At 30.8% G+C, this 16,863-nt stretch overlaps 1 protein-coding gene across 1 annotated transcript in view; it reads left to right on the forward strand.

Annotated features, from left to right (window-relative positions):
• Positions 1-14,357, forward strand: part of LOC121118642 (FMRFamide receptor) — a 51,184-nt gene extending 36,827 nt beyond the window's left edge. The window contains exons 2-3 of the mRNA XM_040713227.2: positions 11,467-12,033; positions 12,320-14,357. Of these exons, the coding sequence (XP_040569161.1) occupies positions 11,483-12,033; positions 12,320-13,055 (1,287 nt within the window). The 5' untranslated portion in view covers positions 11,467-11,482 and the 3' untranslated portion in view covers positions 13,056-14,357. The remainder of the gene's footprint in view (positions 1-11,466; positions 12,034-12,319) is intronic.
• Positions 14,358-16,863: the final 2,506 nt, after the last annotated feature.

The raw sequence follows: 16,863 nt of genomic DNA on the forward strand, positions 1-16,863 counted from the left end.
CAAATTCTCTAGATATAGTCGTAGTCATTCCTTACTTGGAAAGTTATTTCTTAGCAAAGTCAATTATGTAATCTTTCCGATCATAATTGACTTTGAAAGCATTGGTCATGACCAATTTAAGTATTTTTGGTCAATCTCATCTCACTCCTTATAAAAAATATATATTTAATTTTATAAAATATAATTTCAAATATTAAATTTTCTAGTAAAAAACCAAAATTCCTTAATTTGGAAGGCGGGTGTATTTTTTTCATAACTTTATAAGTAATAGATATTAAATACCAGTAATAAAAAAGAATCGGAATTTCAAATTAAAAATTAGCTTTACGATGCCGATTGCAATTCCAGAGAAAACACTTGATCCCCGATTCTGATTAATCGTTTAAACACAACTTAAGATCGAACAGAGAAAAAGTGAGTCTCGGGCCAAACCTCAGCACTGATAAATATATTTATATATGTTTCTAAGTATTATTATCAAAATTCCAAATACATACTGTAGGCATCCGCATAGGTAATATGTAGTTGTGCTGTTTACCATAATCCTTCTACAGGGAAATACTGTTTTGAATTAATTTCTACCATGGAAACGTAACAGAAACTCTACAATTATCTTCTATTTGTACAATGCCTATATATGTATGTAAATACCTAAAAATAATGATTCTTTAGTTTATATTTGATTATTCCATACTCTTGTGAAAAAAACTAACAACACTTCGACTTCTTGAAGAACAACAAGTCGTAGCAAAGAAAATTGATAATTCGTATTGAATTATATGTTTTAAAATCAGAAAAAAACAGAAAAGAATATTTTTTTTTCTTAGAGTGAATATTGATTTACTCAGTCCAAGATTGTAATTATTACATTATTGAAAATTTCAACTAAAATGTCAGTCATAGAATAAATTAAAAGTAACATAGCAGTATTTTAAAAATGAATAGAAAACAATAATGTACTTGTGTCAACATAAAAACAGTTAAACATCTTTTTTGAAGGCTTTTTTCTCTATTGATTGTCACCCATTCTTTTAATTTTCTCCAATAGACTATGCATATACTACATATATGACGTAGTATCGATTAACGTGACGTCACGAAGCAGGAATCTTGTTTATTTGTTTAATAAAATATAACGAAGAAGAGAGAACTCCCTTGTGCGTCGTTAAGCTTTATATGAACTCAGCGAGAGCTGTCCTCCATTAAAACATCTAAAATAGAGATTTACTTCCCTATGAGTTTATCCAGCCCCATAGGTATGTTAGAATTCCAGGACCTTGCCGCGTAAAGCACATGTAAAACCTTAATTATAAATACTTCTCATTTAAAGTCTTCTTGAAGTCGTTGCAGATAGCCTGGATATACTTTTCAGACATAATACTCATTGGCGGTGGCTTTTTGCAGAGCAATTTTTTGGTGGCGAAGTCAACAGTCTATCCTTTGAATTTGCGTGAAAAATACATCATCCAGATGGTAAAAATCCGGGCTGTAGGGGCCACATTAACTTTCTTCATAAGGGTATATTATCTCCCAGAACTTTTGTGCCACATTTGTGGTATGGCTTAGGACACCATCCTTCTGTAAGACATAGTTTCCTACGATGATAGCCTTGTGTACCCATGTAATGAACTTTCCATGATATTGCCTGACTCTTTCACAAAATTGGGATCCCATTCAGGCTTTCTATCAAATGTAGGATGTCCATGTATGGCTTTATGGTATTCAGACTACTTATGAGATTCTAAACCGTCTCTTTAGTTGTACTCAGAATTACAATATCAGAAGAAGTATTTCCCAAGTGGATAAATGTTTCTATACCGATTCTTTGCTCCCGTTCTTCATACTAATTTTTTCTCAAACAAAACATTTATTTTTTAATTAATATTATGGAAGTTTCATGTAAAAAGTCTCGTAAAAATCGCTATAAAAATTTCAAGAAGTGTTTAAATATTTTATTTACATCATGTATATAATTATGAGGTAAAAATAATTTTTAGGAGTATCTCCATGGAAATAGATATCTTTTAATAGTCTTTTAGTAGCTAATCAATTGATGATTTGTCATTCATTTACTCATTTATTATAAAAAACATTTCGAAGAAGGGACATTTATTTTTTTTTATAATAGTTGAAAGATAAAAAAGTACATTTGATGTTCCATGTTTGAAATGTGAGAGCTGTCATATTTATAAACTTGATGTTTTTTAAATTGTTTTTTTTTTTTCATAATTTTAATGTATAACTTGAAGATTTTTTTTCGCACACTATATTTTATTTTATTCATAAACTGAACTTTCTAAAGGCCTTCCTGCGGCTTATCTGAAAAAAATTCCATCTGATAGTTTGGGTTTTTAGACAACAAATATAGCTTTCCATTTCGTCAATATATATATTTTTTTAATGTTCTTTTTTATTGGATATACAGTGTTTCACTAATTAAGTATAAGTTAACATTATAGTATGATGATTACTCTATCTGGAACCCTAGGAATGGTCTTTGAAGTGCATTTATATAAGTTATATATTTCTCGTCAGCACAAAAGCAAGCTAGAATGATTGTTATCAAAATTGATTTTTTGACAAATTACCCTCAATTTCTATCAACAAATTGCTCTGGTTAACCCTTTCGAGGCCTATCAAATTGCACTTCAAGTAGGCAACTTTGATTTTTACAATAAAATAATAAATAATTGATAGATTTTAATTGAAAAGCCCTATTGGGACAAATATATGAATCATTAATGAAGAGAAGATTTTGAACTATAGATAAAATTATTGGATATCCTAACCCATTCCAAAAATTTGATTAGAAAGCCTATCATTGACTCAAATATGTATATGAAATAGTGGGATATAGGTATTTTGTATAAGAAGTAGAAAAGTAATTGAGATTTCCTCTTTTCTTAATTTTTGTTCAAGATATTTTTTATGACGACGCAGCGCATAAACTCTATTTATATATTGTACCAGTCGGTCGTTTTTCCACAAATTTCTTTTAAATACAACCTGTCCAATGTTACAACCATCCTTGTCGAAGGAACTGTGATAAATATCGAATTTGAGTTAGGAAAAAAAAAATATTTCACAATATTTTTTGAAGGAATAAATGACTAGACTAAGGAGTTACATTGTCAATATTCAATGTACATTAGCAGATTAAGATATATGTAATAGGATTTTTATTGTGGATTAGATAAATGTATTGACATTATTACAAAATATTGCTCGTCCAAATAAATATTTTAACCCTGAATATTAGCATTTATTCAATACCTCAAAGAAAAATGTAGAAAAAAGGATTTGTTTTTTTCATCCTCTTATATTATACAACTGTAATACCTATTTTGTGACTGTTACTTTTTCAATGATCGATAAAATGGTATGATGAAACTTTTCCTTACCGTCTCATACTATAGCCTTAGAGTTCTCATTAGTGAAGGAAAAATGAGTGTAATGAGCATGTATATATAAAGATATACGTATCTTTTTGATGACATCACAACGATATAGTAGCTGTGGAAGTTAGTTTATTTGTTGTCGATGTAAAACTTGAAATGTGAGAGCTGTCATATTTATAAACTTGATGCTAAAAGAACAAATGAAATAATAAAAAACTTAATGAATCATTATTTTGCATATATTACGCACGGGCATAGAGGAAGAAAAATATACCATGCCTTATAGTTTATACATTATAATATTTCATAAAATTAATAATAACATAATAGAAATATATTTAATGAGTTTCTGCAAATTATCATGAAGTAGATTACTTAGAGAAAAAAAATGGAAAATAATTCATTATTTGATATGTCGAAAAGTATAAAAGAAGCTCAATTTGATAAATATCTACAAAGTTCATTTATGTAAGCACCCTCATGGCATCATTCCTTATATTTATTGAAAAAAAAAATATATATATTTTAAATTTTTTTGCAATACACTGAGTTGAATTTATTGTCAATAACGTCTTTTCTGAAAATTACTGCTTTTTAATCCAAGATCTCCTCTGAATTATCAATTATCAATATATTGATTATCGAACGGCCATGCTGGTCGGTACAAGTCTGGTTTACAAACAGTAAAGTCTTCTTAAAAAGAGAAAGCCATTAAATTGACTTTCTTATGGCTGAAGAGTGTCAAGACAAGCGGACTGAGTCCTTGAGAAAATGAAGTTTTGTTTTTCTATGCAGGTAGACTACGAATATGAATTATATTTTTGGAAAGGTAGGTTAAATATTGAATCTTTAAAATATAAAATCATTTTACTGTTGATTAAGTTTCATTTGCCTACTCTACTTATGTACATCCTGAGGAGACAACGAATTATTTTTCTCAGAGTTCAGAAATTGTGTAGCCACATTGTATAATTGGTATTTATTTACATAAATAATATTTATACATAATAGGAGATACATAATAATGAACAGAAAACAAACAAAAAGCGATAAACATTCCCGTACACAAATTTTGAATACTCTATCAAATAAATTGTTGTATCATTATTGGTAGTGCAATTGATATTATGTAAATAATAATAAGACTATAGAGCGTTTTCACTGACGTAATAAATTGCATTATATTTTTGTAATGCTTCCTTAATTGGTCAGATAGAGTTTGAATGATTAAGGATAACCTAGGAATTGTCTTTGAAGTCCATATACATAATGCATATTTTCTTTGTCCGTGAATCGCATTAACGCTCATTGAATCAAAGAGAATAGTTTATCGCGAGTGCATTGTTCACTGAGCTACGTTTCTCCATAACTGCGTCATAATCAAAGTGGACGCCTTTTGAAGGTTTATAGTTCATATTTCTATTACATAAATACACAGATTTGAATAAATCTTTATTAAACTTCATCCGATGCCTATAAGAATAAAAAAACAGTTTACACTTCCAATTGAATACTACTTGATGCCTACAATAATAAAAATTGATATAAGAATTAAATCAAAGTAATATGTAATGAAAATCCTTATGATATTGCTAAATAAATATAACTTTTTCTCGTTTAGGGACAATGAAAGTAGGAAAGTTATAGAAATATATTTTGTTATTTCCATTGTAATTGTTATCTTATTGTGTACAATATTGGCATAAGATGGTATAACGCTGAAGTAACATATTTGAATACATTTTAGGGTCTGATATATAATAAAACGATTTTAATAAGACAAATTTGGAGCAAACAACCATCAACCAAATTGATCCCAGGGTCATGGACTAGGAAACAACTACCTATAATAAGTGGAGCAAAAAGATAACAGCTCAATAGAAGGTCCAAAAATGGGGGTCCAAAAAAGGCCCAGATTTCAAAAAAATTCCATCCAGGACAAATAATATATTAAAAAAAATATTCTTATTGAGAGAAATGATAAATATTCTGAATAGGGCCCAAAAGGCATGAAACCTGAGAAGGAGTATCAATTGAACGAAATCTATTTATCAAAGAGAGCCCAAAATAGTCAGAATCTCTTTAAGAAACCAAAGCTAAAGAGGTTAAGCCAAACAGGCAATTTCTATATATTGAAATTGTCAAAGAAGCAAACGAAATCGTCTTTGAGAGGAAGAATGGTGATCATATCTCTCTTATTGAGTGGAAATAGGTTATTCAACTCCTTGATACGGATTATGTATGTCGTTTGTCTGCTCTAGGTGGTGAACAGATCCCAAATTATGAAGGATGCAGATATACTAAAAAGAAAGCAGTCATCTATGTAAACAACCATGCTTCAGGCAATATGTCCGAAGATGCGTCACAATAAATACCCCTCTCTTACCAACCACGAGGGGAGAAGCTAAAAAGATGTGGGTTGAAATCAAGGAAAAAATAACAGGATTTATCCGATGGGTCACTGTTAACACTGGTGATGAGGTACTTGCTCGCATCATTACACACCAATGTTATACTTTACAAATTCAAGGAAATGTAATTATTTCCCAGTCAGAGATAACTAAGCTTGGCAAAATTCTTCATATCATTGTTGATCTATCAGCGTCCGAGGATCTAAAATCTGTAATTTCATCCTGAGGATGGCTTAAGCAGGAAAAGTGCGTTTCCAAGACTCTTGAAATGCAACAGTTATCCATCCAGACGAGGAAGCTGAAGATGGATCTAAAGAAGAAGAAAAAAGAACCAGCAATCAAAGGCTGATGATGGTAAACATTCAAATACTTATAGGGACATAGAAAATATACTTGGAAACCATCAGGCCAAGGACAATGGTAGCATTACTAAAGTTAATACCAGGAATGGTGTCATCAGTGGAAAAAATGAAAACGCAGAAAAAACAAGAAACAGTGTAGCAGAATCAAGGAATGTTAGAAAACCCCAATGAGGATTTGTTAAATCGCGTAACAAATATAACAAACCCTTCAAAAGAGGGAAACTAGAGGTCTGAAACACTTTTGACATTGTTTTCAATGACCTTCTCAGTAAAACAAAACAAAAGAAGTAAAATTACCATCGGTTCATATATAAATAATCATAATTCTAAAGCCGCTAATTCTGAACTGAAACTAAGAACGTCTCAGATAGCCATAATAATTGTTGTGCAACAAAAAGTCAGACTGTAATTGGTTATACAGTCTTAAATAAATATGGATCAAAACTAAGGAACTGCATTTGAACTTCTAATCATTGCATGCCTGGTTTGTTCCACAATTTCCTGACAGATCTTTTTATACAGTATCCCTAAAAATAGACGAGTCTTTAACATATATTTGTGCAGTCTATGTTGATCAACTACTATCAGTTGAGAAAAAGACTCTGCTAGGTCTCATTGAACACAGATAACATTTACATAAACCTCTGCTTGTGGTTATATATTCTAATGCTCACAACCATCTTTGGGGTAGCAGATGCATTGACAAAAGAGGAGAAATTCTTGTGAACGTCATTGATGAACATAATCTGATAGAATTAAATGAGTGAAATGAACCTACCTTCGTCACTCAGTGAGCCAGTTCAACCATCGATATTACAATTATGAATAAACGTGCCTTCAAAAAGTTCAAGATTACAAGATGGCATGTGGATCTTCAACCATCAGTGTGAGATCATCAATAATATCAGTATCTATAACGAAGGTAAGAGTGAGACAAATATATGTCTTGATTGGTGCAAATGTTATTCTGATATTACAGGGAATGAATTTCCAGATTACTTTGCAAAGATTGTATTGTCTCATAGCACCATACATATATAAAACTAATATGTGAGTTTTAGAATCATAAAATGGAGCATTGTGAATTTTATGGCTCATGTACGTCATTCATACAACATTAAATATATTACATAAGAAAATACAACTTTCTAACTTATAATGTGTCAGGAGTTGCTTCATCGAAAAAGTACTCAAAACAAATTTAAAAAATGTACATTTATCTAATTTTAGATGGAGAAAATCTTTCTTTGTTATATAAATATCAGCAAAAACAGTATACAAGTTTGAAAATATTCACTGTCTAGTTTTTAATCTCCTCGGAAATAACATATTTATTTTTCTTTAGTATAACTCCTTTTAAAATATTTATGAAAGAAAATGCAAGACAATCAAGATGGAGAATAAAACATTTTCATTTGTTTTATAACTTCATTTTGTTTTTTTGCTTTCTTTTTTGTTTCCATGCTCATTATCCATTTTAAAAATTAGGAAAATGTCAAAAATACACTGTAAAATAAATATAACTTTTTCTATTCTCCTATACATAATATTCAAAACATAAGGGTTGATAAAATTTTTGTAATAGGATTAAATACACTTTAGAAAAAATGGAATATAAATAAAAACAATCGTTAACATTCAACATATGACAGAGGTGAAAAGTTAAGTTTGTGTATTATTATTGTTTTCCCTCCATTCCTTTCTTTGAATATACTCGTATTTTAATTATTGAAGAACCTATCCTTCATTTTATCAAACTAATAAAGAAGAAATACATTAATAAACCCATCGACAAAACAAGACGCCGTCAAATAAAGGAAGAGGGAAATAAAAACGGGTAGATCTGATAGACAAGCTACCATTTTATTGGAAAGAAGAGAAGATTTTAACCCAGTTCTAATTAAAGCTTAAACCAAGTAACAAAAAGAGAACCCACTCGATCAATAGCTGAAAAATGTGTTGGTCCACAAAAACTTTATTTATCCGCTAGAGGTACTGTTTAATTATTAATTGGAGATATAATTAGGAGTTAAGATGCTGTCTAGTATATTTTACTTTTTAGAAGATGCTCATTAGTAGACGGACTTGACTTAACTAGAGGATATTTTTAAAATATGAAGTTCTATAAACCCATTAATTTGTTTATTCTAGTTCAAAGATTGTGATATTTATTCTGCGTTATTTTTTCATATATAATTAATGTAAAACTATACATTTATACAATGTATAATTCGACTTAAAGTATGGAGTCGAAGTCAAGCCTCGAGTCCAAGTTCACACCTCTGGCAAAAATTGACTATTGTATCTTAAATTATACATTTATTATTATGATAACAATCATAAATATATAATTGAAAACTCAAAAACTGGGAAATTCAGAACAGGGAAAAATCCAATATTAAAATAATTTCTTCTTTCCCCACAGCAATTTTAGAGTGTGAGCTAGGCGTGCTTCATCAATCAATTTCTTTATTAGATCCCAGCCTATGTCAGTAGTAAAAAAATGACAGAGTGCATAAAGTCATATGAAAAACGACACTGGGTTTAAAGCTTCAGTTCTCATAAATAATTTTGTATACAAACCATAGTTCAAAACGGTTGAAGCACCCTCAATTGCCCGTCAATTAAATTATCGAGTCCTGACGTCTTTATTATAGAGCTCATAGTCCAGTTGAAGTATAAAATGCCAATAACTTTCATGATGACTGTATTAGTCTTTTATTTTTATCAATCTTTTGATATAAGATAATTTTTTTAAAATATACATGCATTAATATTAATGTTTTGTTTGTCTGAAAATTCTCGACCGGTCTGATTGTTATTGTAATTTTTATTGGACCGAACTAATTTGGACCTTTAAAGAAGTTTGGTATAGTTAGGTTAAATAGAAAATAGTTTTTTTCTGTTTATTCCTATTTATTCTTAATCGATCCTCCAAAAAGAAAATGATAATAATAATCTCAAAATCAGTTCATAGAGTGAAAGCAGGGAAAAACATGGGTAAAAAATTTAAAAACGCTTAAATTTCATTACAGGGTTTGAAAACACGATCGCAATAGAGATATCAGTCAAAATCTTTCTGGAAAAACCTTACAGACTGAATTTGAAAATAAACAAAACTCGAAATCAGGCCGAGTATCAGTACAAATAAATACTTTGTTACACCAAAGTAAGTTTTCGTTTCTTGATAACTAAATTGGACGGGGGTTTACATATTTCATAACAAGGAAACAAGTTTTTATATTTGATGCTTCAAGCAGTTTCAACATTTTATTTTCTTTGAATATAATTAATACTACACGGTGCTTTTTAAACGCAGGTAGGTTTGAAAAAAAAAATATTCATGAAGTCTGTTGGTATATTTTAAAGTGACGTAGTTACATATTCCAGATTTAAAAAAAATAAAAACCTAACCTTATATCCAAAGGAATTATAAGTATTTTTTCTCAAATTTAACCGAATTTTTGTTTTATAAGTTATTAAATTATCAACTTTAGAAAGTTTCAATGTTTCAAAGACTATTGATTCCACGCAGATTATATCCTTTAATAAGCTTACAAATGTATTATATTATACTGCGAGATGACTACGAAATTAGAAATCTCTTCATGGTCGTCTAACCTCAGTCTCAAAGTATGACAATTCTGCACATGGCGTCATTCGAGAGAACTGATAAAAAGTTACAATTTGATGTGTTTTTGTTTTTTTTCCTGTGCGATCAAAAACGTCTTAGCAACACGCAAAAGGGCTGAGGGTGTGCAGTCTCTAATGTGCACAAGTCGAACTCTGACCAGAAGATCTTCACAGTGCACGCACGCTGTTATGAACAGTAGAGATGATCGTTTTGTGCAAAAATCAGGAGCTCAGGTCGAAGGAATATTCAGGACCAGACATATAGCTCAGGTCATGGTATTCGTCGTCTTGGCGTTTGACAGCAGCAAGATGCCTCCCTACTTCTTCAAGTCCAGCAAGAAAGTCAATACGGACGTCTACTACAAGGTCCTCAGTACCATTTCTTGTCATGGATGGAGAGCACGTTCCTCAGGGACAACTATGGTTTACCCAAGATGGCCTAACGGCACACACCTTCATCAAGGTTCAGCATTTGTTTCAGGAGAACATGGCTGCCTTCTGGCCGGCGGACCTCTGGACTTTGTCGTCACCCTTTGAGTCCCCTGGGCTCTTTAGTGTGTATTGTAGGGTAAGATGAACAAGACTTCTAACCCAAATATCAATGCCCTGAATAACGAGATCACGAAGGAGTGATCACTGGTCCATGGACTTCATCAAGGTCAGCTTTGTTTCTGTTAATCGCCGTATTGAAGCCATCATTCAGAATGGAGGTAGACATATTGAATAAAAAATGTAGAAAATTGTTGAATTACCAACTATTGATTCAAAAGAACGGCACAGAATAAAAATATGTTGAAATGAAAAAGGCTTTTAAAATTTTATAATTTTTGAGTCCTCACCCTGATGTATCTCAGATTTGTCATAATAAAGTGATTTATACTAAGCAATACCAGACAAAAAGTAAAAGTTAGTTGGTGTCATCTGCCATCAAATTATTCAAGCAATAAGTCCAATGGAAGCAAATCCTCTCATTTGCTAGTACTGAATTCAGACCCAGCTTAATACATTTGAACAACTTTGATAAAACTAATACTTTGAGTCACTTTTATTCACAATTCAAAAATATTTTTGAATGTAGGAATATTCGACTCCATACTTAAAAATCCCTTTGATTAACTATTTGATCAAGTCGGTGATATAAGGTGCATATTTTTTTAAACTTTCCAAGAAAAATCTTAAATTTCAATATCACTGCTATGAGCAAGCTGAGAATTTTGCGTTAATGGGGCACGATTTTTCGTACATTTTTGGATACTTCGGTCTTAAAAAGCTTAAAACTATATATTTTTTGTAAAATGATGAAATTACATATTTTAACATCTCTTTTTTGATATTTTTTATTTATAGGTTAATCTTCAAAGTTTCAAATTTTGTACGTATATTCTCTGACTGTTTTTACAGTAGGAATTACCATATAAGTATATAGTTGAATTTTTTTTTAAATCCCAAATATAAAAAATATTAATTACAAAGAATTAGTCAATATTAATGATAAATTATATATATATATATATATATAATATACACCATATACTCTGATATTTAAATAATTAAATCTTAAAAAAACCATTTGCACTAATGGGTTAACCAATCATTTACTAATGTTTCTATAAATTTATTCCTATATAGTTTTATAATAATAAACTATAAATTTAATTTCAGATATTTTTGGTTATTCATGGATATGAATGATACCGGCAACATTAACAAGTTAGGTTGTCAAACCAACATTGACAATGAGGATACTTCACACATAGAACTCATCCGCTTTTGGCTACAATGTATTCTCCCTCTCATTATAGGCCTTATAGGTTTAATGGGGAATTGTGTCTCAATCCCTGTACTCTGCTCAAAGAAATTAAGCTCTGTGTTTAATCGAATACTGGTTTTTCTAGCCATTTTTGATAATATTTTTATTCTTTGTGGAATCCTCAGTGTTGTACGGAAGAACTATGACAGTTCTTATTATCATATTTGTATTCATGCCTATTTTCTTTACCAAATGAGTGCAATCTCTATTGTCTGCTCTATTTGGACCACAGTTATGCTGGCTTTGGAGCGATTTTTTGTAATTACAAGACCCACTGAGTATCACATAGCAACTCAAGGAGCAAATCCCTGGAAGCGTGTCTTGAGCTATATTTTCCCTGTTATTACTTTCTCCATCATTTTCAATATTCCAAAGTTCTTTGAAATACAAATTAGTGAGACAATGCAAAGGGAATTAAGGTGAGCTTTCATGATTTAATTTATTATATTTTTTTTTTTTTGCAAAATTGGAAGTATTCTTCAAAAGTAGATTGTTGAAGAATTACATTTTTGTTCTAATATATGCATATTTTTTCATTTAACTTTAACATGGAAATAATTGAAAGAACACTTCAATAATATATGTGGATTTTCTAAATTTTTTGATTTTTGTTCAAGATTGTAGACGCAAAACATATATATTTTTAAAATAATGTATATAAAATAAAATTATCTTATTAACACTGTATATCTTCTTCTTTTTCAGAACAAGCTCATCGAACTCCAATGAGACATATTTTGTCAATGTGAGTAAACTTCAACTTGCCCCAACTCATCTTCGTATGCACAATGATTATATTTTGTACTACCAAAACCTGGCAAAACTCATTGTCACTGGAATCATTCCCTTTGCTGCACTCTGTTTTTTCAATTTAAAAATATACAAGGCTCTTCGTAAAAGACACACCTCTGGCATTTTGAGTGGAAATGCAAATCAATCCTCTGAGGATACACGCAATGCAATCCTTTTATTTGGCATAGTCTTCATTTTCTTAGTTACAAACGTATGGAGAATCATAATCAATCTCTATGAGCTTATTTATATCCGTGGTATCCTCACATCGCTTTCTATTGGATGTGATCCCATACCTCTCTGGCTTCACATCTCTGCAGACATTTCTGAACTCCTCCTTGTTTTGAATTCCTCCATTAACTTTTTCCTATACTGTTTTATGTCATCTGGATTTCGGAGTGTTTTGAGCAATGCTCTACACTCCATCTCGGATCCCTTTGTGAGAAAATGCCGCCTCCGGTTCAAAAATGCAACGAGTCAAAGATCTTCCTCTATTAATTCTGAAGTGAGGATGAGATTGTCTCCGATGAAAAATAGAAGTCATGGAACAAAGGAAGAGAGAGAGCTTACATTACTCTCCCATAAATCAACTCCTACAGTTGCTCGCATTTCCTCAGATAAAATCATCGTTTCAACAACAACAAATTGATCAAAAATTGAAATCAGGACTATTTCAGGAATTGAACCTTTATTGGATGTATAATCATTTATTTAAAAAAGAATGAATCTTTTTTTTAGGGCGAGGGTACCTATATTAAAAAAATATGATATTTTATAAGTTTTGTGTGGCCACACCCATCAAAAATAAATAAACAAAATCTAGTAACATTTTTATAATAGATTTGTACTTGCGATAATACAAAACTATCACAAGACAGTAGTAGTAGACTGTTTTTGATGTCAAACTATTAATTGTATATATACTCAATTAGTCAATATTACTATTTATTTGTAAAATCATATAAATTATGCACATAAAATAACTATTTTAATCAGATTGACCGTTTTGCTGTTTCCTCTCTCTATTTTTATAGATAATGTGAATTTTTATAATAAGTTGCTTATATTGTTGTTTTGTGTTAATTTATTAATTATCTTATTAAATGTTTATTTATATTTTGACAATTTTAATGTGCCAGCAAGAACCATAAATAGCTTGATGGTATCTCTGTCAACAAATATTTCGACTCACAAACTTACAATATTTTTTATGACATTTTCAAAGGCGTGGTTTTTATACTCACAGCAATTTAAACAATATTCACATCCGTTATGAATAATGATAGCTCTTTAGACTAATTAATAAATAGAACAACTTGCTTTTTTTTTTTAAAACAAGGATAGAGAATAATTTAATTTTTATACGTCGAATAAACTCATTTTCAATCTTTAAAGTAATAATATTGAAACAAAAAAAGTTTGGGGATGAGACTTTTGAAGAGCACGAAGAGAATTAAACTCTAAATTTTATCTACATAAGTCCCACCCCTATCAATGACGCCAGTAAGAAGGTGAGGAGCCTAGTGTAGTACATAATTATAAATCTATTACAATTCTAGGTGATAATTTTTAGCCTATTCGTTTGCATGTAACCCCTTTACTTAGAGTATCTTTAACTATAAGTATAAATGTAACAGCTTTTTCAAAAATCTATGTATAACTAATATAAACTATAATGACTCTTTGTGAACCATACAAGTAACTAGATACAGGTATTAACTATATATAATTTAATTATTTGTGAAATAATTTTTTTTTTTTTTTGTAGAAGTTGTACTCGGAAATATTGTTGTAAAATTATTTGTTCTTTTACTAGTATATATTTACATATGATAATACAGGGGTCGGCAACCATATGGACTGTTAAGATCAAATTAACTATGTATAAAGTGTCTCTTCTTTCAGGGCCACATTAATAAATTTAATACAAATACATTTTCCTGAACTCAAACGGTGAAATCAAAAAGTCTACATTATTTTGAAAATGAAAGATAATGGTTTTATTGTTGAAAACGCCAATAAAAAACCTTCAAAATGCCATAGATTGCCGACCAGTGTCATAATGGAAGGGTGTAATTGATCTGATTACAACTCATTACTTAATTGTGTTTATTAGTATTACTAAATAAATATTTATAAAAAAAAAACAACACATTTTTTTAAGAGTATTAATTAATTACACAGTCGAATAATTAAGGGGGAAAATATTTTTCAAATAAATTGAAGACGATAATTGAATTTATATATGAGCGCAGAATCCAAAACTCATCTCAATTTTTCTCTCAGTTCTGGAATATCTAGGATTACATTAATTTGGGAGTATTCTCGTTCAATGTCATTTTTTACCCCTAAAACAATTCTCAAATTAAAATTAGGATTAATAAAATTTATGTGAAAGTGTTCTATTGATTGTGTATCTTGTTTTGATCTCAATATATTTCCATTTTTAGGGTGAAAATTGACGAAAAGGACATACACCTTTATACTTTCATAACTTATTCATAATAAATAGTGATATTATAGCTAATATTATAAAAAATAATCATTGTATAATTGAAAAAAATAATCTTTTTAAAAAAAATTTATCGCCAAGGATATTTGTTCCATTTTGATGTTATCCCATTTTTTTTGAGGATGTTCTATCAAATAGTCTTATGACTGTATTTTTTCCGATTTCAATCCCCATTTGATGACGTCATGCCTCGTAAAAGAAAGTTCGAGGTAATCGAAGGAAAATACTTCCAACTCGTACGCAGAAAACTGCCCTGGAGAAAATTAACATGAGGAAAAAATACCATCCTCCCTCAGATCGGCAACTGTTTCAGGGGTAGTGTGGGATTTAAAAAAAAACACCAATGCATCCAAGGAACCCCTCTAACACCACAAACTAGTTGGGTTGCGCTAGGTACATGGAGGTACCCCCTGAATCCTTTAAAACCATCGCCAATTCATCCAATACATCCAAGGAGCCCCTCTAATGACAAAAACTAGCTTCAAGTCCTCGGGTTGAGCGGGGTACTTGAAAGTACTCCTGAATCCTTTAAAACTACCGCCCATTCATCCAATGCATCCAAGGACCCCCCTTTAATGAGAAAAAAATAGTTCCAAGCCCTCGGATTGCGCGGAGTACTTAAGGGAACTCGTGGATCCTTAAAAAGACCCCTATAATATCATGAAATAGTTTCAAGCTCTTGGGTTGGGCGTGGAAGTCTTCATAGTGTCAAAAACCAAGTGCCGTGGACCGAATCAACAAGGTGTATGGCTCACATACTTCTCTAATATTAGTACAGCAAGCATATATTGTTGACATTTTTTTAACCCTCGTTCATAGCATATGCAATATAACCATTAGGCCATTTTTTTAAAGATTAAAAGCGTGAAGCCCTTTCGTGGACCGAGGACTGTATTTTATATTTTGTAAAATCCATAAAATGGCTCTGTCATTACCTCAGTACCTGTCCTTTTACAGCTTCTGTGACTCTCATGGCGTCCCGACAAAAATCCCAGAATTTGCGTCAAGTTCGTGATAATAAATTTATAAACAGAATTGGTTGTAACATACACATAGTCATAAATAACATCTTCAATCTACTTTTCAGAGCGATCTGAGCACTGAATTTTTTCTTTGAATTACGATCTGCGCATTTATCTTTGTACCATCAAGTTAAACACATTAAAGTAGTTTTGAATGCAATCTGAACACTGCATTTTTTCTTTGTTTTACGTGTGACACATTAATTTATTTGGTACTCTTTTATTAATTTTCTTTATTTATATTTGTATGCAACGCATCATGCAAATTAATATTCAGTTTTCCTTTGTTTTCATATTACTTATTTCAACGAAATGGCAAAGTTAATCAAAAGGGAAAGAATCAGTTTGTTACTTGTTGGTGAATTTCAGTACATTTATGACAAGAATGGCAAAAATTCGAATGGATTTTTTTTTTTGGGGGGTGGAATGCTCTCGAAGAAAGTTGAAACATTGCAAGGCAAGAATTCCTACTAATTCAAACTTAGAAAATGTCTTAATTCATAAATTTATCAATGAACACTGTCATGAGGCAATCAATGTGAATTGAAGACTATTGAGTTTAAAAGGGATCTGAAAGAAAATTATAAAGCCAGCCCTCCTCAATCAACACGCTATCTTGTTTCCAAAAGCATGTCAAATCTTAGTCGGAAAACCATTGCAGAGCTACCTGCATTAAGAAATATATCCAAATGTGTTAGAAGCTGGAAACCAGAGACTCACAATTTCCCATCTGCTCTTCTCTATTGGACAGGATATTCCATTCCACCCGAATTTGCAGCATTGCAAGAGAAGGGATAACATTTTTTACAATATGATTCTGGCGAAAATGACCAAAATCGGATATTTTATTTGTTACAAATCCAGGATTGGAAGACCTTGCAAAGCATAAAAAATGGGCAATATATAGGACTTTTGAAATCGCA

Source organism: Lepeophtheirus salmonis, chromosome 5 (assembly GCF_016086655.4).
Source record: "Lepeophtheirus salmonis chromosome 5, UVic_Lsal_1.4, whole genome shotgun sequence".
NCBI lineage: Eukaryota > Metazoa > Arthropoda > Copepoda > Siphonostomatoida > Caligidae > Lepeophtheirus > Lepeophtheirus salmonis.